General features: G+C 35.2%; 1 protein-coding gene across 2 annotated transcripts in view; it reads right to left on the reverse strand.

The window, feature by feature from the left end:
- The window catches only part of LOC117925207 (DExH-box ATP-dependent RNA helicase DExH10), a 29509-nt gene extending 10727 nt beyond the window's left edge, over positions 1–18782 (reverse strand). Inside the window, exons 1-13 of one of the 2 annotated variants that reach the window (XM_034844141.1) lie at positions 18695–18782; positions 17223–18265; positions 16449–16763; positions 16216–16320; positions 16044–16112; positions 15594–15761; positions 15440–15511; positions 15217–15333; positions 7795–8016; positions 7554–7712; positions 6691–6780; positions 6447–6539; positions 5376–5529 (exon numbers count right to left, since the gene is read on the reverse strand). In XM_034844141.1, coding sequence (XP_034700032.1) covers positions 5376–5529; positions 6447–6539; positions 6691–6780; positions 7554–7712; positions 7795–8016; positions 15217–15333; positions 15440–15511; positions 15594–15761; positions 16044–16112; positions 16216–16320; positions 16449–16763; positions 17223–18197 — 2539 coding nt within the window. In that variant the 5' untranslated portion in view covers positions 18198–18265; positions 18695–18782. Of the gene's footprint in view, positions 1–5375; positions 5530–6446; positions 6540–6690; positions 6781–7553; positions 7713–7794; positions 8017–15216; positions 15334–15439; positions 15512–15593; positions 15762–16043; positions 16113–16215; positions 16321–16448; positions 16764–17222; positions 18266–18321; positions 18660–18694 lie in introns of those variants that run through there. The other variant, XM_034844142.1, reaches the window with a different exon arrangement.
- Positions 18783–26549: the final 7767 nt, after the last annotated feature.

Consider the following 26549-nt stretch of genomic DNA (forward strand, 5'->3'; position numbering starts at 1 on the left):
TGCAGATGGCCGTAAAGAAAGATTAGAGAGAAAATTTACCATAAAGCAAGCCTCTGAAGTAACCCATCCTTCCTTTCAGCCCCAAGTTCCCAGTATGGAATAAGATCTAAAAACAAAACCACTGTGTCCAACATCCAATCATTGAAGTCCATAGAAAGACAATACATTTCTAAGGGCGGGAGAATCACCCTTATCAAGAGCACCTTGGCCAGCATTCCTATTTATCAATTGTCCCTTTTCCGGATGCCCAAGTTAGTAGTGAAAAGGCTTGAAAAAATGCAAAGAGACTTTCTTTGGGGAGGGGGGCGAATGGAAAGGAAAATACATCTTATTAATTGGGAGGTGGTGTGTACTCAAAAGGAGAATGGAGGGCTTGGTTTACGGAAGATTGATCTTCTCAATAGAGCCTTATTGAGTAAGTGGATTTGGAGGTTTGCCTTTGAAGAGGATATTCTTTGGAAGAAAGTGATTGGGGTGAAATATGGTCAAGAGGGCCTTGGGTGGAGGACAAATGAAGCGCGTGGGGCGTTTGGGGTCGGGGTTTGGAAGGAGATATTGAAGGAGGCAAATTGGTGTTGGGATAACATAAGTTTTAAGGTGGGCAAGGGGACTAAGGTAAAATTTTGGACGGATCTCTGGTGTGGTGAGGAGGTGCTGTCCAGAATTTTCCCCCAGTTATATACTTTGGCGGTGCATAAAAATGCAACAATCAACGAGGTTTGGGACTCTAGCCTTGGTCAAGGGGGTTGGAACATCAGATTTGCTAGGGACTCAAATGATTGGGAGCTGGATTTAATAGGAGCTTTGTTTAACATGCTGAGGGACGTCAAGATCTCCCAAGAAGAGGATTTGGTGGTTTGGAGAGGCGGAGGTAAAGGTATTTTTGGAGTCAGACACGCTTACAATCTGCTGGCTGCTCCTAATACCATTGCCTTCCCGGTTAAATGCATTTGGGTGAACATGGTCCCTACTAAAGCTGCCTTTTTTGCTTGGGAAGCTACATGGGGGAAGATCCTTACTTTGGATAGGCTCCAAAGACGAGGGTGGCAGCTTCCTAATTGCTGTTTTTTGTGCGGTTGTGAAGAGGAAAGTGTAAATCACATTCTTTTACATTGTATAGTGGCTAGGGTTCTTTGGGATATCATCCTTGCTTTGTTTGGAGTTCATTGGGTGTTCCCAGAGACGGTCTTACAGTTTTTACTTAGTTGGAGGGGCTCCTTTGTGGGGAAAAAGAGGAAAAAAATCTGGAATTCCATACCGGTGTGTATTTTTTGGACGGTTTGGAAGGAGAGAAATAGATTAGCCTTTAGGGGGGCTCGTTAGACATACAGAAACTCAAAAATTATTTTGTTTGTAATTTGTGGAGTTGGGCTAGATTGTACATGGGAGAGGAGTCCTCTTCGCTTTTAACCTTTTTGGAGTGGCTAGCGGCTTTTTAAGGGCCGTTTGGGGCTGCTTGTTTCTGTTGTTTTTTGGGGTGTGGCTGCGTTTGTATACTCCTTGTATGCTTTATGGCGGTTTGCCCTTTAATACAATTTATGCTTACTTATCAAAAAAAAAAAAAAAAGTCCATAGAGAATCTTGGATTCCCATAACCCCTATCATAGCCCAACAGCAGCAGTATCCAACTATAGCCTCTCTGTTAACTACCAATCTGAAAAGGTTTGGATCTGCTCTTCCAAGGATTGTCACAACAGTAAGCATTATTTAAAAACAAGGTGATGCAAAATCTTTAGATTTCTAGCAGTATAGAAGGTTTTTGAGTAATATAAAAAGATGAAAGACTTAACAATGGCTGAAATATAAGAAAGAGGTCTTTGGCAATCACACCAAGGTCTCTAGGCAATCCCACCTAGGTTTCCCAAGCAATCACATTGGGGAAAAAGACAAGCATACCCCCAAAGGAAGCATAAAAGATGTTAAAAACTTTTGTTCTTTGAAAGATCACATAGGTGTACTGTATATGTAGACTCTTATGACTCTTCCCATTCAGAACAATATTCCTAATCCCTTATCTTGTCTTACAAGAAAAGGAATAGATCTAGGAAAGGAATATTATTTAAAAAATAAAAACTTTCCTATTATAATAAGAAGACTAAGGAATAGAAACTTGACAAAAAGTAAACCGCTACCTAAAATAGAATCTTAACAAAGGCTCCACCCAAACTAATTATTGTAAGTCCCAAGAGAAACTTAAATTATCCTTGGTATCCCAAATTAAAGTGGGGGCATTGGAATTCCTTTTCACTTGAGTCTTCAAAAGATACTTTCAACATTGCTCTCCATTTTCTCTCTTCAACTTGGAAAATTTTGACATGGATGAGTAAAAGGAATGATACTTCTCATAAAGATCATCATTTATCAAATAAAATTTTTCTGATGTAATCCAAGTGTAATTAGAAAAAGAGAAATTTTTCTACTTGATCAAATATTTTGGTAGCATCCCCCTCTCCTTGATACAATTTGATTTTCAACCACCTCTTCAATCTCTTCCTTCAAGCTTCATTCTAATGGCTATTGAATAACCATTTCATCATGAAGGGCATCATCACAGTGATCTCTATATAATATCTCCTCAACATTAAACACAATACCAATAGCTATATCATCTCATAGCTCAAGGGCATAAGCATTTGAACTGATTTTCTTGAACAATCTTATATGAACCAGCATTCTTGAAATGTAGCATCTTATAAACACCTTTAGGAAAATAATTTGAACTGATTTTCTCAGACAATCTTATATACAAACCAGTATTCTTGGAATGTAGCATCGTATAAACATCTTTAGGAAAATGATCTGGTCTTGTATGGATCATAACCATACCCCCTTGCATTCAGCAAAATGCCTCCTAAGATCAGCATTAACTTCATATTTTTCATTGCTAAGTGCAAACTTCCTTCCTACTTAATCATGAACCTCCCTCATGTAAAATCAAATCAATGGATTTTTAAGGCTGCAAACAGTAACAATTTCAAAGGACAGTATCCCATGGTCCAGTTCACTGAACTATTACAAGAAAATTCTGTTATGGGAAGTAATTGGTCTCAATTACCAACATAGCACCCACTAAGCATCTTAAATAATCACCAAGGCTACAATTAACAACTTTAGTTTGCCCACCTGTTTAGTGTTGGAATAATGAACAGAAATTAAGTTTGTATTTATCAACCTTCATAGTATTCTCCAAAAATAGCTCAAAATTTTACATCCTTGTCTGAAACAACAGTCTTGGGTAACCCATGTAAGAGAATAACCTCTCAAGGAAAACATTTTAGTAATGTAGATAGCATCTGTCTTTGCAAAAAAAATGAAATGAAAGAAAAATGACATTTTTGACAACCGATCAACCACCACTATATGGCATCAAAACCCCTAAGACTTGGTTTTCAGAATCCTAATCAGGCTAACCTTGATGAGTTGGCTCTTGTATTAGGCTGTAAAGTGGGAGTGCTCCCGACCACCTATTTGGGGCTCCCTTTAGGCGCCCCTTTTAATTCGTTGGTGGCTTGGGATGGAGTGGAAGAAAGATTCCGCAAAAGATTGGCTTTGTGGAAAAGACAATATATTTCCAAAGAGGGAAGACTAACGTTGATTAGAAGTATGTTATCGAATTTGCCAATCTACTTTTTGTCTCTATTCTGGATGCCAAGGCTTGTGTGGTTAAGGTTGGAAAAATTTCAAAGGGACTTCCTATGGGGAAGCGAGACCTTAGATAGTAAGCCTCATCTAGTGAAGTGGGATACCGTTTGCTCTAATAGAAGGACGGGGGGCCTAGGTGTTAGGCGCCTTCACTCGCTTAATAAGGCCCTCCTTTGTAAGTGGATTTGGCATTGGGTTCAGAAAGGGAGGCCTTTTGGAGACAAATCATTAATGCTAAATATGGGGATTTGGAAGGGGGTTGGTGCTCTAAGGAAGTGAGAGGAGGCTATGGTGTTGGGTTATGGAAGACCATAAGAAAGTTGTGGGATGTAGTTAGTTCTAAATTGTCCTTTTCAGTGGGCCATGGGAAAAGGATAAAGTTTTGGAAAGATAAGTGGTGCGGGGATGAGCCATTAAATGTTTCTTTTCCCTCTTTATTTGCTCTTTCTAACTCTAAAGATGCTTGGGTGGTAGAGTTGTGGCAACATTCTAACAAGGGGGTGGTTGGAATCTTAACTTCCTGAGGCCCCCCTAAATGATTAGGAGATTGTAATTGTGGAATGCTTTTTTGCAAGACTTCAAGATAAAGCGGTAGAAGAGAGTAAAGAGGATAAAGTATGTTGGGTTGATACAAAGAGTGGAACTTTCTCTGTTAAATCTCTTTATGCTAGCTTAAAGACAGGAAGGGTAGTGCAATTCCCTTCTAGTGTTGTGTGGAATGCATGGGTTCCTCCTAAGGTGTGCTTTTTTGCTTGGGAGGCAACTTGGGGAAAAGCTTTGACTCTTGACCAGCTTCAAAGGAGGGGGTGGTCTTTAGCCAACCGTTGTTTCCTATGTTTGTCTCATGAGGAGTCTATTGACCACATCCTTTTGCATTATGACAAGGCAAGGGTGTTGTGGGACCTATTATTCTCTCTCTTTAGAGTTTTTTGGGTGATGCAATCCACGGTTAGAGAAACTCTGCTAGGCTGATATGGTTCCTTCGTTGGAAGAAAGCGGAAAGAGGTTTAGAGGGCAGCTCCTTTATACCTCTTTTGGACTATTTGGAAAGAGAGAAATAGAATATCTTTTGAGAATGTGGAATTCTCAATCCAAAGGTTGAAATACTTGTTTTTGTGTAACTTCTTAACTTGGACCAAACTGTTTATAGGTGAAAGATTGATGTCCATAGTAGATTTCATTGATAGGTTGGGGTCAGTTTGAGGAAGGGAGTATCTTTTTGTTCTCTTTCTTTTTTTGGTGCTTTTTGGCTGTTGTTGTATACATCGTGTGTACTTTGGTCTGCCTTTTTTGGCGTTTTTAATACAAATCTCATTTACTGATCAAAAAAAAAAAATCCTAATCAGGCTAAGCCAGGCAGAGAGCCAGAGGCCTAACATTACTATAAATTTCTAATTCAATTCTGATGGCACAGTGCCCCACAGCCCAAGCCTAGCCCCAGCTGGCCTGACAACAAGCCTTAATTGACACTAGACACAAACATTTGCTACATGCATGAGGCATAACATGTAGGATTATGGGTACTAGTTGAAAGAGGAGGGAAGGCTGTTTGTGGAAGAAGTTGAAAGGTAACAAGAGATCATATGGGGAGCACTCTCATAAATAATCCTGAGAGAGGGTCATTTGAGTCATTTCAAGTGTGAAAACACAGTGGCACACCAAAGAGAAAAATTGCCCTCTTCCTTTAACACTGATAATAGGTAAGAATCAGGTAAGAGTGATTAAAAATTTACCATTGAACATCAGTTCAGTAACAAGGAGCTCATCTCCAGTGTCTATCAAGCAGGCAGCCCGTCCCTTTAACTGGACGACACCATCAGCATCAATATGGCCAAGCTTTTTCAAAACCCGTGAACGGTTTTTAAGTTCATCACGAAATTTTTGAAGCTACAAAATCAATTAAAAATAAATTAAATCATAGAACAGGAAAAATCATGAAAATGCAGGTTTGTTTGAAAACCAACATAGCTAACACCGTATGTTCGGAAATTAGAATCCCAACTACTAGCAAACATGTCAGTATCCTGGCTGTTTGACTCAATAAAACATATTATATTGTCTGCATCATAATGAATAGAAAAGATGATATAATCCAGATAAAAACATCAATACCAGATTCTGCATGTTCAATGCCAGAAGGGAATTCTTTTTTGCACCTCCAAGAGCACACCACAAGTAACAAAACAAATATCAAGTGAAAACTACAGTCCGAGAGTAATAGAGAATGCAAACGTGAAAGAACACAAAGGATTTTGATAGATGAAACAAAGATAGGGCAAAGTACAAAGAAGACAAACTTTATAATTCATGCCGCTTGTTCATACAGCCACATGCAAAGTTACAAAGGTTATACATTTTTTAACCCCTCTTGGGAGAATTTCCAAAACCATGATTTACCCAGGAAGATAATTCATACCATTTTATTTATAGGTAAAGGAGAAATATCATATGAGGGACGACAGACAGGGCACAAACCAAGTACAAGAGCAGTATAAAAGATTTCCCCATCTGAAAACCAAGAGGAAAAGATGATCCAATTCCAAATTATGTAAGTGCTTCAATATTTGGAGCATCCATGCAAAAGCAATATCTAAATATTCACACTGCAATACATGCAATCAGTTGAATCATATTTCATACCAAAGGCTTTCTTGGCAAGTGACTACAGCCCACCAAGATGTGCAAAAAGATGTATCATACATGCAGTATAATATTGGCTCTTCATCGATTGCAAGTGTGTTTTCCAATCTATATTTCAAACATGCGTCAGACTGAGATAAAGGAACATTTGAAGAGAAAAATACCTGGGAATCACGCATTTTTGTCTTAAGCTGTTGAATTTCATGATTCACCTCCGCTTTCCTCTGGAAACTTCTGATCTGATTCTCATCCTGGCACTGCGTAAGAATCAGATGAAAGTAATACTTAGGTAAAATCACTTGAAGACAGCAGCATTGCAAGACATCTTATAGCAGTAGTTGGGCTCTTTGACACCTTCACAAATTCAAAAGAAACAAATGAGAGCTAACACTGCATAATATGGCAAACCTTGTGCAGTGGATGAGCAAATAATTTCCGCTCAAGTTCCTCAATTTGATTGACCAACTCAACAAATTCTGGATCTTCAATACCCATGTCCTGCCAAAAAGCAGAAATACTGAGAAAAATAAAAGTAGCAACTTTAATCAATTACTTCGCAAAATGAATTAGATATATGCCGAGCTTCTTCTTCTTCTTCTTCTTCTTCTTCTTCTACTTAAGATCAAATTTAAAGACCAACAGCTGAGAGTGATTCCATTCCTCTGAGAAAATATTTAATGAGATGAACAAGAAATAGAAAATTGTTAAAGCATTGAAAATAAAATTGAAAGCAACCAAGAATTATTATGAGGGGGAAGATTGTGATGATGATAAGGGGAAGATAGTGTTCTTGTACAGGTCAAACCTGGGAGGTTTTAGATGGGCAATGAAATGACTGAAAAGAATGCACAGAAACAATGGATGATAAGGCTCTGGAAAGAGTGAATTGAACGAAGACTGTAGATTCAGCCAAACTAACATAGTTATTATACAACTTAAACAGATGACACACCTCAGTTGCATCATATTAAAAAAATATAAATAAATATATAAAATCAAGCACAAAACGAACTGTACAATAACATTGCAAGCAAAACCCCAGCACAAACACAAATAGTATTTAACATAAACCAATTACCACCTCAGATACAAGCGCTGAACAGGGCCTAATGATAAAACGCAATGAGATATGATGTAATTGATTACCATGACCCATTACCTAAAGGATTATAATCTGATCAAATGGTTAATCTACCAGTTGACATTTGACAGGAGTATTCATAGTTGGACTGAAGACTTCCATAAAATAATGCAAGTTAGTTAATAAATACCTTGACTGGATTAAGCTTCGGAAGGCCTTGAGGGAAGCGTGTTCCTAGCTCCTGGACTGCAAGCAGTATGCTTTGCCTTGCTTCCAATGGCCGGAGGTCAGGAGGTATAGATATTCTTAGTTTGCTAAGAGCAGAGATCAGGGACAATTGAACTGGGACCTAAGGCAGATGATGTAAATCTCAGCCTCACCCAAAAAACAATTAAGCATCAAACTGTTGTTTTGCACGAATATCAACTCACCACATGCATTTCACCCTTTTCACCAGGGTGAGGAGGGCACGGTTTTGGACGTGAGCCATTCTCAGTTGAACCAGGTGAACAATGAAGTAGGGTATCAACTATATAGCCACCACCACGTGAAGAAGACAGGGCTGAAGGCAATGTGCCTCCTGCGGGGGCCTTTTTCACAACATTAACCACCACTCCCCACCCCCAATCTGTTCCACCTTCCCTGACCTTAACCTGAAAAATAATGAGAAGATGGCAAACACTTCTTGAGTATTCCACCACTACATGCACCAAAAAGCATCAAATTTAACCACCATTACTAAAAATTGCCACTACCATACCCAAGCTCAAAAATTAAGTTAAGATAAAGCACTCAGAAAATATTACATGTAAATTGAAATTTGAACAAATAACACAAAATCAGAACAAAATCACAAAAGCAAAGCAATTTATCAAAAGACCAAGCAATTATCAATTGACATACTGATACAGGCAAAAGGTTACAAGTGTCTCTGACTCTCTATGGGTTACTTTGCTATCAAAAAAGGTTACAAGTGTTATCATCCACCTTCAAGGAAGTTCTTTGTATCCATGGATGCCACGTTTGCTGAAAAACAATATTTCCTTCAAAATCCTTCTCTTCAAGGGAGTCATTATCATCTATGGAAGACCAGGACCTGATCCTACTTGACTTTCCAGCAAGTTCTTCTACACCTGAGTCTGAAGCCACTATCACCATCCCAGAAGTTGTCCTAGAAATTCCAGCAATTATCCCAGAAATACCAAGTACTGTTTTCATTGAATCTGAGTCTGAAACTGTCATTCCTATGGTTGTCATTCCTGACAAATTTGGTCCATTGCTGCTAAGCTACCCTCTTCAAGTTTACTACAATGTTTATTCTTAACCTTATGCAGGTCCAAGAATCCAAAGCCAACACTAGGTACAGAACTTATTCCTTCTTGTCCTGATGTTAATGACCTAGACCTACCCATTGCCATTAGAAAAGGAACCAGGAAGTGCACTCAATATCCTACATCTCACTTCATATCCTAGGAAAATAAAAGCCAACAAAAGAAGATAACGAACAAAAACGCTGTTTATTTTTTATTTATTCGTTGAAAAAAAATAAAGTGCAGATACAATGACTTATATGCTAGAATGGGAAAAAACCGATTCCCATATTTCTAGGAGCAAAACAAAATTTAAAAACAAAGTAATTTTAAAAGAAAAAAACCCTAACAGATTTGAAACCAGCAGATTTGAAGTTGGTTTGAATTTGAATCAAACTCTAACAGATTTAAAACCAATAGATTTGGATAAGCTGGTTTGAATTTGAATCCGCCAACACTCCCCCTCAAGCTAGACTAAATACATTGAACATTCCCAGCTTGTCTACTTACTTCTCAAACAGTGGTTTGATGACTCCCTTTGTTAGAAGATTAACAGCTTGAGTAGACGTGAGAACATGTCATACAAATTGTTCCTTCGTCAATTTTTTCCTGAATAAAATGTTTGTCAACTTCAACATGTTTGGTACGAGCATGATGTATAGGATTATGAGAGATGTTAATCGTTGCTTTTTTGTCATAGTAAATCTTCATAGGCAGATTTTTGAACATCTTCAATTCCAGGCCCGTAGTGACTGTTTAAGCCGTAGAGGGATTTCTTCAGTTTACACACTTTTCCATTACTTCTTTCCTCATCAAAATTTGGTGGTAAATCCATATAGATCTCTTCTTCTAAATCACCATTCCTGGATGGTATTTAGTTTAGCAATGTGATTGAACATTTCTTGGTAATCAATCGACCTGACAGCTTTGTATTTAATTGTAAAGATCCACTTGCAGCCTAGCGAAGTTTTCCCTTTAGGTTTTGCCACAATATACCAGTTTTCATTTTTCTCAAGGGCTTGCATTTCTTCAATTATTGCCATTTTCCATTTTGGATCCCTCCATGCATCTTATATATCTATTGGAATCTCCACACCTGATAGATTATCAACAAAAGCTCATATAGATGAAGATAAATGGTCATATGCCACAAAATTAGAAATAAGATAATGTGTGCAAGATCGAACTCCCTTACAGCTATAGAAACATCAAGATCAACAAATTTAGGACTAGAATCAACGTTTGAATGAGATGTACCTGAATTCGGTTCGGGCTCTTGACCTTGCTAAAGAACCATGGGATTTTCTATTTTTTCTTAATCTTTCTTCTTTCATGAATAAACAAGCAGCTCCGATTGCATTAGCAAATCTCTCCTTGTCGTGTTTTGTTCGTTGGAAAAAGGCATCATTAGCTCAGACACACAAGAGGAATGAAACAAACTCAAGGAACTTGGCTGACTTGGTAGCTCAAAATTAGGATGAGATGGGAATTGAGTTTGGCTCGGTAGAGGAATGGGTGTTTCCCCACATGTTTCCCAAAAAATTTCTTCACTTTCTTTCTCCCCCTGAAGAGAATTTTTGGTGTAAAATGGTTGATTTTCAAAGAATGTGACATATATAGAAGTGAAGTACCTATGCTTTTTTGGAGAATAACATTGATAGCCCTTCCGAGTTGCAGAATATCCTAGGAACACACATTTTATAGCTTTTGAATCAAGTTTTGTTTGGTCGTGTTCATGAACATGGACAAAGGTGATGCAACGAAAGATTTTTGGATCCAATGAAGAGAAGACTCAATTTTGCAGATAAAGACTATCAAGAGTACCCAAAGGTGTTTGAAATTGAATGACTCGCAATGCCCCCCCCCCCCTTAGGAACATGATGAATATTATTAGGGAACGAGCTACTTCTAAGAGATGCCAATTTTTTCTTTCTAATATACCATTTTGCTTTGGAGTGCTTACACAAGAACTTTGATATATAATCCCATTTTTTTGCAAGAAATCCCCAAGAATAGACTGAATATTCTTTCCCATTATCAGTGTGAAAAACCTGTATTTTTGCATTATACTAATTTTGAATCATGGAATAGAAATTTAAAAAAAAAAAATTCAGCCTCAAAATTTTCTTTTAAAAGATAAACAACAAACACAAGTATGATCATCAGTAAAAGTAATGAACCACCTTTTATTTGTAATACTTTGAACTCGAAATGGACCCCAAATGTCACTGTGTATCAAAGCAAAAGGTTTTAACGTTTGATATGGTTGAGAAGGTAAGAAAGGACGTTAATGTTTAGCTAACTGACAAATATCACCTTGGATTGATTCATTATTTTGAAATAAAGTTGGAAACAAATGTCTTAAATAAGGAAACCTTGGGTGGCCTAGCCTACAATGCCACAACATAATTTCTTGTTTTTATGAAAGAGAAGATTTGCAAATGAAAGCTTGAACTTTAACTTGTTCTATCACAGAAGTGTCCTTCTCGAAATAATATAGTCCCCATGTTCTTTAGCACTGCCAATGCTCCTCCCTGAAGTCAAGTCCTGGAAAACACAAGCAGATTGTGTAAAATTTACTACACAGCTTAGATCTTTAGTAATCTAGCTAATGGAAAGAAGATTGCATGAAAGTTTAAGCACATGAAGAACTGATCTTAGGATTATATTGGGACTAAGCTTAATGGTACCAATCCCGCAACAACTTAAAGAGATCCATTAGCAATCTTTACCAATCTTTACTTTATGATTTCCAAGGCTAGGAGTACAAGCAAAGAAGAGTTTCTCACAACCTGTCATATGGTCTATTGCCCCAAAATCTACGATCCAAGGCTCTCCTTTTTCAGCTATTCCACTAAGTGCAGTCAAGAAAGTACCTTTTTGTGGCAAGAGAGAGATACCAGGCTTTGCTAGAGTTAGCAACTTATAAAGTTGCTCCATTTGTTCCTTGGTGAGATTAAGGTTGGTCATGCTCTTTCCTTGAGCACCACAAGCTGTAGCTTCTCCTAACGACAACATGGCAGTTTCAGCTACTTGAATACCCTTGCCGTCACGGTTTCTTGATCTGTTTGGCTTTGCCATGTATTTTCTAGCAATTATCTTTTGTGTAGTATAGTTTCTTATAGTGATCACACCACTGTTGTCCCCTTTTGTTGCTGCAAGGGTCTCCTTGGTTTTCTGGACCACAAGCTGCTAAAGCAGAATTTTCAGTACTTGGCATGGATCTAGCATTAACCGTTTTCGAGTCTCATCCCTCATGACTTCAGCAAATACCCCTTCAATAGCATGTAGAGGTTTTATTCCAAGAATTCGTCCTCGTACTTCATCAAGTTCTCTATTGAGTCCTACAAGAAAATCATGGACTCTTTCCATATCCAATAGTTTTTTGTACCACACTACACCTTCTGGGCAATACCAATCACGATTTGTGGTTAGGTCTAATTTTTGCCACAGCTCGATCATTTGCATTTGGAAGAAGGATTTGTATTATTTATCAATTGTATGTTTAAATATGTTATTCAAGACTAAAATGACTTATTTATTTTATAAATTTGGAATTGTCAATATGTTAGACATAATTGAATAAGAAAAATGATAATTTTGATTGGTTTAAATTTGTATGGTTGAGGTTTCATTTAATGTATATAATGTTATATTTTGGCATATGATTATGTTCTATTGACCTAAAATTTCTAACCCATTTTGATGTAAAACACCCAACTAAGCAATATGGAAATGCTCACCACTTATATTTTGTTAGTTTGTAAAATATTTTTGACGTAGAGATTATTGTAAATATTTAGGTTATTACATTGGGTGGTAAGACTATTGGTGGATTTATTATACTTGTGAATAGGTGATGGTGGGTTTTGGGAAAAAGGGAATATATATATATATAGTAAATCTTAGCTTAATAAATTTATTAGGGATTAGATGTAAATTTATTCTTAAAAAAAAATCAGGTTATCAGGATTGACGACCAACTTGGATAGGTGTAACCCTTAGGGTCAAACCTTTGACCCAGGATCAAGAGTTAAATTCTAGGTTGCCCAAAATTTGGGTTGTGACAACAATGAACAAAAACACTATTTATTTTTATTCATTCATTGAAAAAAATAAAGTGCATAATACAATGACTTGTATGCTAGATTAGAAAAAAACCGATTCCTTCATTTTTAAGAGCATAACAAAATTTAAAAACAAAGTAATTTTAAAAGAAAAAACTCTAACAGATTTGAAACCAGCCGATTTGGATAAGTTGGATTGAATTTGAATCAAACTCTAACAGATTTGAACCCAACGGATTATGATCAGCTGGTTTTAATTTGAATCCGCCAATAGAAAATTTTCTCATTAACACACAAAACATTTCTCACTCAATTGAACTTCCTTGGCATTCCCTAAACACTACATGAGGAGGCACTTAAAGATAAGAACTAGAAAAAGGATATTAGTGAGGTGATGGAAGCACCAAACAAAAACCAAACATAAGAAGTTGTTGATCTTCCAAGAGGAAAAAGACTAATAAGGTGCAAATAAGTATTTACGATTAAATATAAAGTTGATGGGTCTCAGAGAGAGAAAAAGTAAGGTTGGTAGCTAAGGACTATACTCAAACCTACAAAGGTGGATTATCAAGAAACCCTTACACCTATGGCCAAAATGAATATCGTGCGTGTTTTGCTATTTTTGGCAACTAACCTTGATTGGTATTTATAACAATTTGATGTTAAAAATGCCTTTTTGCATGGTAAATTAGAAGAGGACATAGACATGGAGGTTCCACTAGGTTTTGACAAGAATAAAGTATGCAGGTTAAATTGGAGATGGGGTATAAGCAAAGTTAAGGAGACCATACCCTATTCATAAAGCACTCAATCTCAAAGGGAGTCACTAAGTTAATTGTGTATGTCTATGAAAAAATTGTGATGGGCAATGACCTAGAAGAAAGAGACCTACTTTGAAATGGCTAGCTAAGGAATTTGAGATAAAAGAGCTTGGGAAACTCGAGTACTTATTAGGGATCAAAGCGGCACATTTGAAAGAAGGAATTTTGTATCACAACAAAAACATGTGGTTGATCTTCTCAAAGAGACAAAAATGCTCGGATGTAAACCGATTGATGCACCTATTAAGTTGAACCATAAGGTAAGGCGGGATAAGGATGCAATAGTAGACCAAGAAAGGTACCAAAGGTTAGTTGGCAAACTGATTTATCTATCACATACACGGTCGATTAGCATATGTCATAAGTGTTATAAGTTGGTTTATGCACAATCCAAAAGAAACACATCTTCAAGCAATTTATAGAAGCATAAACCATCTTAAATCTACCCCAAGGAAAGAAATAATGTTAAAAAAGAATGCAGAGCTAAGTTTAGAAGCTTATACAAATGCAAATTGGAGGACCTATTATGGACAGAAGGTCGACCTCAAGCTACTGCACTTTTCTAGGAGGAAACTTAGTGACTTGGAAAAGCAAGAAGCAAATGGTTGAGGCAAGATTAGTGTCAAAGCTGAATCCAAAGTCATGACACATGGAATTTGTGAACTGTTATGGCCAAAAATCATTCTTGAAGATCTTAGAATCAAGTAGCAAGGACCTATGAAATCCTATTGTAATAACAAGTCCACTATCAACATTATTCATAATCCAATTCAACATGTTCGGACCAAACATATTTAAGTGAATAATTTCATAAAAAAAGGAGGATAGTGTATTGACATGTACACCAAATGTTTCAACAAATGGACAACTTGCACAAATCTTAACTAAGGCATTAATCCCTCATTTCAAGCAATCACAAGCAAGTTGAGAATAGATAACATCTATTAACCAACTTGAGGAGGAACGTTTGAAAATCTAAGGTCATATTTGGTAATTGTTTTCGAAAACAGTTTTCTGTTCTCCAAAAAGACACGAGTGGCAACCAAAAAATAGAAAACGGTTTTCTATTCTTAAAAATAGAAAATAGGGTGTTTTCAGATAACATCTTTTAGTTGTGTTCAATTATTTTCACTTGTTTCCTAAGGGTTGCTTTAAAAAATAATTATACAAATATGGAAAATGATTAAAAATAAAGCACTATATATAAAAGTTATTTTTAAAACATATTTAAAAACATAGAAAATAGGTTAAAATACTTTAGGTTCCCAAACAGACATTTGTTTTACAAAACATTAGATAACAGTTTTCAAAAACTGTTTTTCAGAACTATTATCGAAAACAGTTAGGAAACAGACCCTAAGATTCTCTAAATGTTAGGAAATCTGTGTATAACTGTAAAATCAAAATAGAGTAGTTTCCTAATCGATATAGAATAATGCCTAATTTATGGACAGCTATTGTTTCCTATTCAAAATAGAATAGAATAGTCAAAGTTTCCTAAGTTAGCCAATTCATTCTATATCTATAGGCCGTACGAATTATTCTCTTTGAATGATAAAAATTATTATATTTTCCCACATATAATAATATATGAAAGAAGGATTTAGATATTTAAGCTGTAACCAAATTTCAATTTTACCATTCTCACCACCTACCAGCCTTCCAGGAAGAAGAAAATATAAAACCCTTTCTGGCCTTGTTATTTCCGACATCATCTTCTTCTCAAGTTGAGCTATATCAAGTCTTAACTTATGATATTCAGCAACTTCAGCCTATGAACAAAAACAAAAGAAAAGTCAGTACGCAATGCAAATCAGAAAACACGTCTAAGGATTGAAATCAGAAGAACATATTTAATGATCAAGGAACAAAGATTACCTCTCCCGAAGCATCAAGCATGGCTGCTTCATGTTCCAGCTTTGACACCTTTTTACCTATATCAGGTAAAGCCTGAAAGGAGTACAAATCCATGGGTGGTTAATCATCATGCACAAAGTGCTGATTCAAATCAAAGGAGGGATTCAGCAGAAACCTTCTCATACTGAAATTGGTGGAATGAATTGCTGATTACATGCTCGGCAGTAAATTGGCCTTCAGCACGGCTCAGTAAATTCAGAATTGAGTAGTAACTCAGCCTGAAAGTACTGACCAATGGAGCTGGCTTACCCAGAACCATGTCCCTGAGTGTGTTCATCTCCATCTGCAAAAGTAACAAAAATCTCAGTTTTATGGAAATGAAGAAATAAATTCTCATAATTTTATTTTATCTTTCCAAAAATCTGAATGCTAAATGATGGAGGAAGGTTTGAAATGAAAGTTAGTGATAAGAGGTCCTTCAAGGTTAAACAGCAAACTGAAGTTCATCCAGATTAAAAGGATTTTGTAATGGTTGCTGAAGAAAATGTGATAAGCAAATGCACTTAATAATAAATGATCCAGAAATCCATACAATATGGAGAGAGACAATTAGCTATAAAATCACCTGCTCATCAATCATTATGATACAAATGCCACGATCATCTTTGCCACGGCGCCCAGCTCTTCCACTCATCTTAAGGATTATACAAACATTGTTGATAATAAAAAAATATGAGGGGTCAGGAGAAAGCCAACATATGAAACAAATCACTCAGACAACACAAATCATTACTCACCTGGATATACTCGCCTGATCCAATGAAACGATGACTATCACCATCCCACTTCTTAACAGCTGTGAAAACAACTGTTTTTGCAGGCATGTTTAAACCCATGGCAAACTGTCACATATTCAATTTCAAGGAACAGTTAAAAAATCTGGTTTATATCAACATATCTGTCCAAGACTAGATAAGAACTAAACAAATCTGACATTTGATTAAAACACTGGTGTCTGGGATAATCTTACAGTCTCCGTGGCAAAAAGGGCCTTTACAAGGCCTTCTTGGAATAGAAGCTCTACCAATTCTTTAATAATAGGAAGAAGACCAGAATGGTGAACAGCGATGCCTCGCTGCAGTAGTGGCAACATCAACTCAATAGCAGGTAAATTTCTGTCTTCTTCATTCAAGCATAATACCGCATTCCGGAAAACCTGCTCAACTACATCCTTCTCCTCTTTGGTATTGAAATCAAGCTTGGACATGGACATGGCATGTTGCTCACACTCTCTTCTACTGAAGCTGAAAATGATAACTGGTTGAAACTTCCGTTCCATAATCATCTGAAATTTAGAAAAACTTCCAACTCAAGCACTAACAAAAATATGCCACATATGATTAAGGTGTTCTATGATAGCAAGAAAAATAAAAGGGATAATCAGACAGTGTTGTTTCCCTTAAAAAACGATTGAATGCACTTCACAAAGCAAGTGAAGGTACAAACCATCATTTATACTAGTGCATTAAATATCAAAACTGAGGATTAGATGAGTTTTAGGATTTCATGTAATGGCACCATTTCAAATTTATACATAAGTTGTATTGAAAGGCTTCAGTTGTCACAACTGTCCCAGTTTTAATGATGAATTTGCAAATGAAAGTACATACGACACTGGGGCAATTCAATTTCAATACTGCATCCAAACCAATCCCATCCTCAATAGTCATAATAATTGACCAGCTGAGACAGTGAAAATTCTGATTGAATAATAACAAAGAAAAAAATGCATGGTAATCCCCACCTTTACAATTTTAAATATGTCAGAACCCCCCGAAGCATTACCACCTTTAGCAATTCGACCACTCGTTTTGGAATTCACACTCTTGCTTCCAACACCCTGCTTCTGCTTCGTGAAACTGTCCTGCAGCTTCACAAAATTGTCTTCCCTGAACTGCTCATTCTCATCAACAACAAGATACAGTCCTGATCCACCTATGGGAAACACATAATGCTGCAGAGGTGTTGGTCGAAAATCTGTGTACACCACATGACATGGCTGTTTATGCAAATTACAAATCCACTCCGCAAATTCTGTAGCATTCGACATTGTAGCAGAGAGGAAAACCATTTTAATAGCAGTAGGTAGGAAAATTATACTCTCTTCCCAAACTACCCCTCTCTCACGGTCCTTCATGTAATGAATTTCATCAAAAATGACCCAGGCAACTTCCTTCAAAACCTCAGAACCCCTATATAGCATTCCTCTCAAAATCTCCGTAGTCATGACCAAGCAACTCGCATTAGGCGAGAGCGTGACATCACCAGTCATTAACCCCACATCAGAGAATTCCTGGCTTAGCTCTCTATACTTCTGATTACTCAATGCCTTCAAAGGTGATGTGTAAATAACCCTTTGTTTATCCCTAAATGCCATGGCAATTGAATATTCAGCTACAGCAGTCTTGCCTGCCGATGTATGGGCAGAAACCAAAACTGATTCATTCCGTTCTAGACATGCAACCGATACTTGCTGGAATGGGTCGAGAGTGAAGGGGTAGGTCTTTGCCATTTTTCCATTGTAGACAGGATTTGAGAGGGTTCCGTGAACAGATTCGTCCTTGTTTGAAGTGTACCCAACTGGAACAGCTGCCTCGTGCACACATGTGCGTGTCAAATTGCGCCGCTTCGAGGCAGATTCTTCTTGCTTTGGGGTCTGTTTGACCTCCGAAATTTCTTCAGGTAGCTTCCGTTTCCCCAGAGTCGGAGACTCTTCCATGTCCAAAGCTTCCGAGCCGCTTTCTTCAGATACAAAACAAAATCTCTCAAGCTACAGAATCAAAAGACCTTCAAATAAACAAACAAGCAGAATTGAATGAATATAAAATACCACTTTATAAAACCTGAATGCAATTTTGCATAAAACCCTAATACCACTTTGTAAAACCCCAAATTTTCAGCTACAGTCAAACATAAAATCCTCAAGCGTATAAGAGCATCCGCATTGCGCAACCAAGCCCTAAATCCTAATTCCCAATCCCGCCCCCCAGTTTGGCTGCTGAGAAAATGTGGACGAGCAAGAGAAAATGAAATCTTTGAATCGTATATGTTCCATCACAGGCCAAGACAGAACAAAACGATTCGAAGACATAATTTACTAGAGGTGTCTGAGCAAACAAACGGGGTACAGTGGATGTTGTCAGTGAGGGGTTCACTACTTGGGAGGCCTTGGACGTTCAGAAACCCTCATAGTGAGATTTGAAAATTAGGGCTTACCTGTCACAGTGGTGAAGACGGAGCGGCTACTGCCTTCAACGTGTGGTTTTGAATTTCTTAAAACCCTTCAAAGTTGATCATTCCAAATTTTCTTCGTACATGGGATTACGAAATGCTAATAAATATTTTGCTTTCGACGTGATCCTAAATAAATATTTTGTTTTTAATCTTATTTCTCCTTCAATACCACTGTGGTGATTCTATTTGATGCATATTGAAATAATTATTTATTTTTATTGTAATGTTAAATGATAATAGACACAAAAAAATATATCATAAATAAATAAATTGGTAATAATATCTATACATAATTTAAAATATTTTTTTACAATTTCAATAGTTTTTGGAGAGTTTTGTTTTCTTTTTTTTTTTTTCATTTTTTTTCTATACAAAAATTTCCATTTAGTTGTGTGATTTTAAAATGATATTATATTTTTTTAAATAAAGAAAAATATTTTTAAAAATTTATAATACTATTTAATTATTATTCTCTATGATTTTTTTAAAAATCAAGTTAAATAAAGGGTATATTTAACGGAACAAATAGTCGTTGTTTCAATTGATTTTTAAAAATAAAAAGAAAACATAGAAAAATAAGATAACAAACTAAAAACCATTTAAAAAAATAAAGTATCACGGATATTTTTCTTTTTTTATTCTCTTTCCACCGCTTAATACTATTACTTAAAATCTCCGAATACAATCTTCCTTTAAGTTAAATATGTTTTTTAAATTTTTTTGAAACTTTTCAAAAAAAAAAAACAATTATTAGGAAAATAATTTCCAAATCATGCAACACTTAACACAAAAAATTTATTAATATTTAAAAAAATTGAAACTTAAAAATCGATTCAATTAGTATTAGAAAGTCATAAAAGTCAAATCAATCAAATCAAACTAGAAAATTATAAATTTAAATTCATTTTGAATAACTTTACTAGTTTTTCTTTAAATATAATCATAATTTTGTGATTTTTTTCACTAAATAAATGAACTCTAAATAAAACAAAACTTATGTATTATTTGCTTTTTGAATTTACTATTAAAAGTAATTTGCTTCCAAACTTGTAAGTGATTTATTTTTAACTTTTTACCAGTTCTTAAATATTTTTCACTAAATAGAAAAATTCAAAATATTTTACTTTTACTAAATGCAAAAAGCAATTTATTAGTCCCTCATCCTCAACCCAATAAAACACGATACAACATTCATCCTCATCTGATCTCATCTAATCACTCAAATTTCACGTATTTTATTCAACATCATGCTCCTACTATCATTATTACCACTACAAATTGTCTATCAACATCCCACCTGTCACTATTACTAGGACATTGAGCCTTGTTTGTATGTTGGCAATTTTGTTTCAATTTATGTTTGATCATAAAAGTCTTTTTAAATAGTAATTTACTCTCCATTGAAAATCAACTAAGTATAACATATAAATATTTATTTAAAATTTTAAATTACACCCATTCACTCCCCCTCCCCTCCTCCCCTAAGTGGTACCCTATTGGACTTTGGTTTTTCAATTGGTATCAAAGCAAGATAAAAAAAAAAAAAATGAATTGTTATTGATCATATAGGATAAAAATCAAATTTTTATTGATCTTGTAAGTCTAACATGGAATAAAATAAGTTGAATAGTCCACCTTACTTTGACGGGAGTAACTATCCTTATTGGAAAGCCTAGATGAAATTTTTTCTTAAAATGCAAGGTGAATGGGTATGGAATTCAATGGAATATGGATGTGGACCCCATTGATTCTTGATATCCATGGAAGATTAACTGGAGAATTAAAACCTAAACAAGATTGGGACAAAGCCAATAATAAAGGAAGTGAAGTTAATATTAGGGCTTTATTTAGTATTTTTAACATAATTTGTCCCAATGAGTTTTGCTAGATAGCAAACTGTAGTTATGTTAAGAAAGCATGGGATTGAGCAAGGAAACATGAACATACACTATGACAACACTAGTGCTATCAGTATACCAAAGAATCATGTTATTCATTCTCATACTAAACACATTGAAATTCGTCATCACTTTATTAGGGATCTTGTTGAAGAAAATGTTCTCTCTAGAATTCATCCCTATTAAACATCAACTGACAAAACCCCTGAATTCTCTTAAGTTTGAATTTCTTAGGAAATCCCTTAGTATATGCTTAATCAACTGATCATCTAAAGTTATAGGCCTTAAAATGATTGTTTTTATTGTCCATTCTTCGTTTATTCCTTTAGCCTTCTATCATCTTTTAGGCATATGATTATTGTTTATTGACTTGGTTTATTAGCATGATTTTTAATATATCAATTTTTTTATCTATAGAAATATATTATGTCTACAAGACTTGATGTGGATTGTTTCTTAGATATTTATTAATCACTATTGAAGTACATGATTCCTGATAAGTAAATATCTTTGTATAGTGGAATTTAAACCTTAGTTACACTTTATGATTAATCATGAGAGAGACCTCTTGGTTTAACTCATAAAGTAGGCTTTGATATATTTGGAAGGATCCTTCGTCATGTTCGAATCTTATTATCCACACGCCTTGTTTGACTAAGATCATTATTATGTTTCCCGAAGTGAGTCATGAAAATTTGAATCTTTAGTTAAGCACAACTCTCATACACTTTCTAAGATTCATGTTCTTAAATATAATCTACTCACTTGCAACATTTGGAAACACCTCCAAAGTGGATGCAAAGGCAACCACAAATAAAAGTAAAAAATAATAATAACAAAAAAAAAAAATCAAAAGGCATCATGGTGTAAAATGTCTCCACTTTCAAAAGAAAAAGAATAATATATATAAGATTAAATTAAGTGGGAGTTAAGTTGTGTTGTATTCAACAAGACCATGTAAATAGAAATCTAACGATCTTAAAACAAATTGATTAGCTTTGTTTTTTAATTTGACCAAAGACATGACTAGATTTCTTTAAAGAGATCAATTTCAAAATTCATATTAGACGGTAAGTTGAATTCCCTTGAAGTTTCTATGTTGACCCTCTTATATGCTAATAGTTATGCATTAGGTTTTCAAACCAAAATTGAGATTAGCTCTGATATTTGGACTTGAAACTTCATTCTTAATGGATTGATGTATACCATCTAGGAAATTGAATTGGTATATTACTGATCAATCTAATGTTGAGAGTTTAAATGCATTATGATTCTGCCCCAAGTTGTTTCTCTCTTTATTTCTTACCATTCTTCCAGTCCTTTTGTGAATTTGTAAAGTTTCAAAGTCTTTTTGTAAGTGTTTTTTTTCTTCTTAGTGTTGAGTTTCTGCATCAAGTGTTGTCACTAGCTCTTTAAGCACTTAAGCGCCATAAATTGTATCCAACACCACTTCAAGCGATCTGAATGCTCGAGCACTATTAGTGTTTGTGACACTCGAGCGCATTACTACATCGAGTGCTCACTCTTATAGGCTATTTAAAGCCATTCAGAATACCATTTGAACCACTTTATTCTTCCTAGTTGGTTCGAGTGCTCTAGGCTTCTATCTTTCATCATTTGAGGTTAGTTTGCTAGTTTTTTCGTGTTTTCGTCAATATAGTATTATTTAGTACTTCGTTTATAACATTTCTAGCGGTTTAGTTTTCCTTCATAGTTTTCTTTTTTTCTCGTGCCTTTTCATATTCTACATACTTGTTGATGGTGAGTCGACATCGTTAGCGAGAGGTAACCCCTCCTAGGTCACTTGAGCTCATTTAGAGCATTTCTATCCAAGTTCTTTTATACTTGGATGCCCTCCGGGTGGAGTGTTTCTAATATAAGAAAGCTCATGATCGATTTTATGCCTCTTTCCATGACCGCCATATTGAGGTCAAGCATCTTGTCAACCTTCACGCATTCCAAGATACTTCTCTCCCAACCATCATCCGTGAGTGAGTGTGGGAGACCTTGTTTTATTTTCAGGGGACCTATTACTCCCATCGTATATAGATGTTTTATGCCAACATGCACTTGGTAGTAGCTAACATTACCTTATGAGCGACCATGTATGGCCAATCCTTCCTTGTCTCTTTCCGATCTATCAAGTGTGTACTCGGTATGCCTTAACTTGATGATCTTAACCGTTCTTTTCGATTCGGTGGTTTTCCTTTCGCTTTTCTCTTTTCTTGAATCTTGGAGGATGTTGGGTTCAAGTTTGATGTTTCTCAAGGGGTTCAGGCATCTCACATTTTTTTAGACACGAGTTCCTAGGCCAAACACTATAGCCATGTGTACGGCTCTATGTTTCCTCTTTCTCCCCATGGTTCACATGACGTCGCTCCAATCGTACCAACTCAGAAGGTTCTCATTGAAGAGGATGAGATTTGAGCAATAGAGCAAGATGCATGTGAATACGCATTTTTGACGTGCGTTCCTACTTGATTGTGAGACTTGCCGTTTTAGGTGAAAAACTGTATTATATGGAAAAATTGGAGTCGCCACTTATTTTTATTATATCTTTTTTAAGGGAAAATAAAATAAGAAATCAAAACCCTTATAAAAATGACTCCTCATGTCTTTGAAAAACCCGAATCTACATCCGAGGATCAGGTTACCTATTAGGAAGGTACCCAAAAAAGGTAGCACCTCTCTAAGCCCTAAAAAGATCTCTACTAGTTGAGGTGAGGGAAGTATGACAATTAGTCAGTCGATTGAGGATAGCTAGGTAGGCTAAGGTGATTTCAAAATTCTATTATTACTAGTATTCCTAACAAGAATTCAAAACGCAATCATAAAGAAATTGTAGTATGCGTACCTAAACCGCAACTTAAGCGTTATTACAAGACATCAAAGTTAGTTCAAACAACAAGAAGTATAACATACAACAAGCATTCTATTATATTCGAGAGACTAGACACTAGTCAAAGCGATTCGAAACACAATCAAGCATGAGGGTATTTTACACACAAAGTATACCTATTTATAAAACTAAAAGGATAAAGAGAGGGAGAGGCATACCTGGATAGTAAGCATAATTTATAAGGTGCTTCCAAAAAGCTATAGTGTATTAGAACAAATATAATGACAAATAATAACAACACTGAATCCTAATACACATTGTACATGCATAATTCAAATGAAATAGTAAGAACTTAGCAAGATTGGTTGACAAGGAAAAAATAAACTTGAAGATGTACATGTCATGCAATCAACAAAGCAAGCCTTCATACATTGTTAAAAATTAGTTTGAGACCCTAGATAATATTAACCATCGTACATGACATACATGCAGTTCAATGTTAAAGCTAGGCTAATGTATAAAAGGGTTAAAAATGTCAAAATTAGTGACCAAGAGAAGACATGTGGCAAAGGGGTTGACTAATAGCATTTACAAGAAAAATCTTGATTAAATATCTAAAAACATTATTTTGTCATGGAAAAAATCAAACAACATCCTCATTATGTCTACATTAGAGAATAAAATTCAAAACCAAGTCAAGATATACTAACAATACTAGTTTAAAATATAAGTTAAACACCATAAAGAATTTTCAATGTGTTGTCAGAATAGAAGTTTTCACAAAACAAATGCTAAAAAAAAAAAATCTAGAATGTGAATTAAATTACAAAAAATTCTAGAGAACATATGATACATGTCTAGTTTATCAACCATGCGACCAAGCAATCACTCAAATAACAAATTTAAACAAAAACACCCAAAAGTTCCAGATGGTCCAAAACTGAGCAGAAAACAATGACATGCATATACTGAATTTAAAAAAACATGCAGAGGTCTCCTAAAATCACAAAAAAAAATCATACATATCACTTAAAGTGTTTAAATTACACAAAAAATAAAGCCAAGGTCAGAAAGCATTCACAAGAATTTTTAGATCATGTCTCCCTCTTTTTCGAAGATGAGTGTGGGCTACGAAGGGATTTTTTGGAGTGCAAGCCTATGTGTGGTATTGCAAGAATGGGTTGTGCGTGCTTTCCAATGTTGAGATGCTACTATTTTTTTCTTCACAAAAAAAATAAAAAAATAAAAATGGGTGATGTTCTTTTTTTTTTTTAAAAAAAAAAAAATCTCTCATGATCCCCTTTGATTCCCCCATTGTGTAGTCTTTCATTGCCTCTTATTATCTCTTAGTGCCCACCTTTCTTTTTAACTCTCCCAAACCATAACCTTCGCTTTTTAAACTTTCTTTTCAAAATTTAAAACTTATCATCTCTATTTTCCAAAAAACTTTCTAATTTTCCAATCTAAAACTTAATCTCTCAAGTAAAAAAAAAATAAAAATAAAAATTCCAATTGAAAAAAAACTAAATCTTCTTAAAACAAAAAATATTGATATTATTTTAAAACTTAATTTCAAACTTATCCCCTCATTTTAGATAAATAATCTGATTTTCTAATTTAAAACTTAATCTCTCGTTTTTTTTTTAAAAAAAAATTATTTTCCAATTAAAAAACTATTTTAAAAAAATAAAATTATAATGTCATTTTAAAAATTAATTTCAAACATATCCCATCTTTTTAGATAAACAATATGATTTTCCAATTTAAAACTTCATCTCTTACTTTTTTTAAAAACAAAAATCAATTTTCCAATTAAAAAAAAAAACTAAATCTCCTTTTTTTAAAAAAAATAAATTCCAATGTCAACCCTTTCTTTTCCATTGGTAAGTTTCCTTGCAAAATCATCAAATTTATTAAATTAAATAATTGAATGAAAAATAAATAAATTAGAAAACGATAAAATAATAAAAAAATAAAATTAAAAAAATGAAGATAACAAAAAAAAAAAAACACAAGTGATTGATAATAATATAAATAAATAAATAAACATATATATATATATATATATATATATATATATATATATATATATATATATATATATATATATATATATATATATATATATATAAAGAGTCATGCAAGCCATGTAACCATGCAAGTCATACAATGTCACACAAAGAATCCGTAAAAGGTGACCTAAATGTAATTAAGGTGGTCCTAATTGAACCTAAGTGTGCCTAGATGAACCTAGGTAGACCTAGGTGAATCTAGGTAGGCCTAAGGTGAGTCTAGGTGGGCTAAGTAAGCCTTGATGGGCCAAATGGGCCTAAATGACCTAAAAGGGCTTGGGTGACCTAAAAAGGTAAGGTGATCCTAAATGAGCCAAATGTGTTTAAGTGGGTCTAAGCGACCTAGGTGGACCTAATAAGTCTTAATGGGCCTATGGGTGCCTAAATAGGCTAGGGCGTGCCTAAACGGGCTAGGGCGTGCCTAAACGGGCCTAATAACTTAAATGGGCCTAGGTGAACCCAGATAGGCCTAAGGGTACCTAAAGGAGCCTAAGGGTACCTAAAGAGGCCTAGGTGAGCCTAAGTGGGCCTACGGTTTCTGAATGACCTAGGGTGATTAGGACAATGTCTAAGTGACCAAGGATGATAAGGAGAGTGCTTAAGTGACCTAGGGTGATTAAGATAGTGCCTAAGTGACCTAAAGATGCTTAAGTGTGCTATACTAAATGTTGGGAACTATAGATTACTTCGTTCTCGTGCCTTGGGTCGTGTAGGGTGTATGCAAATCTATTATAGGTTATCTAAATCTATCGCAACAGATAGACATGTATTAAAAAAAAAATAAGGATGTCACAGAAAACATATTTGTAGATAATAAAGCCATATACCTTTGATCCAGATGTTCCCATATCAATTTCAATTGTTATAGATAACTTCAAAGTCGTAATAGATCTCTTAAACACCATGATCTTCCACCCGATTACTCTTCCTTGTGCCTAGGCACTAAGATGGTGGAAATCTCAAGGATAAAGGCTAGGGTTATTTCTCTAGATTGAAGAAGAGAATGATAAGACTAGGAAACCGTAACC

This window comes from Vitis riparia, chromosome 11, assembly GCF_004353265.1.
Source record: "Vitis riparia cultivar Riparia Gloire de Montpellier isolate 1030 chromosome 11, EGFV_Vit.rip_1.0, whole genome shotgun sequence".
Taxonomy (NCBI): domain Eukaryota; kingdom Viridiplantae; phylum Streptophyta; class Magnoliopsida; order Vitales; family Vitaceae; genus Vitis; species Vitis riparia.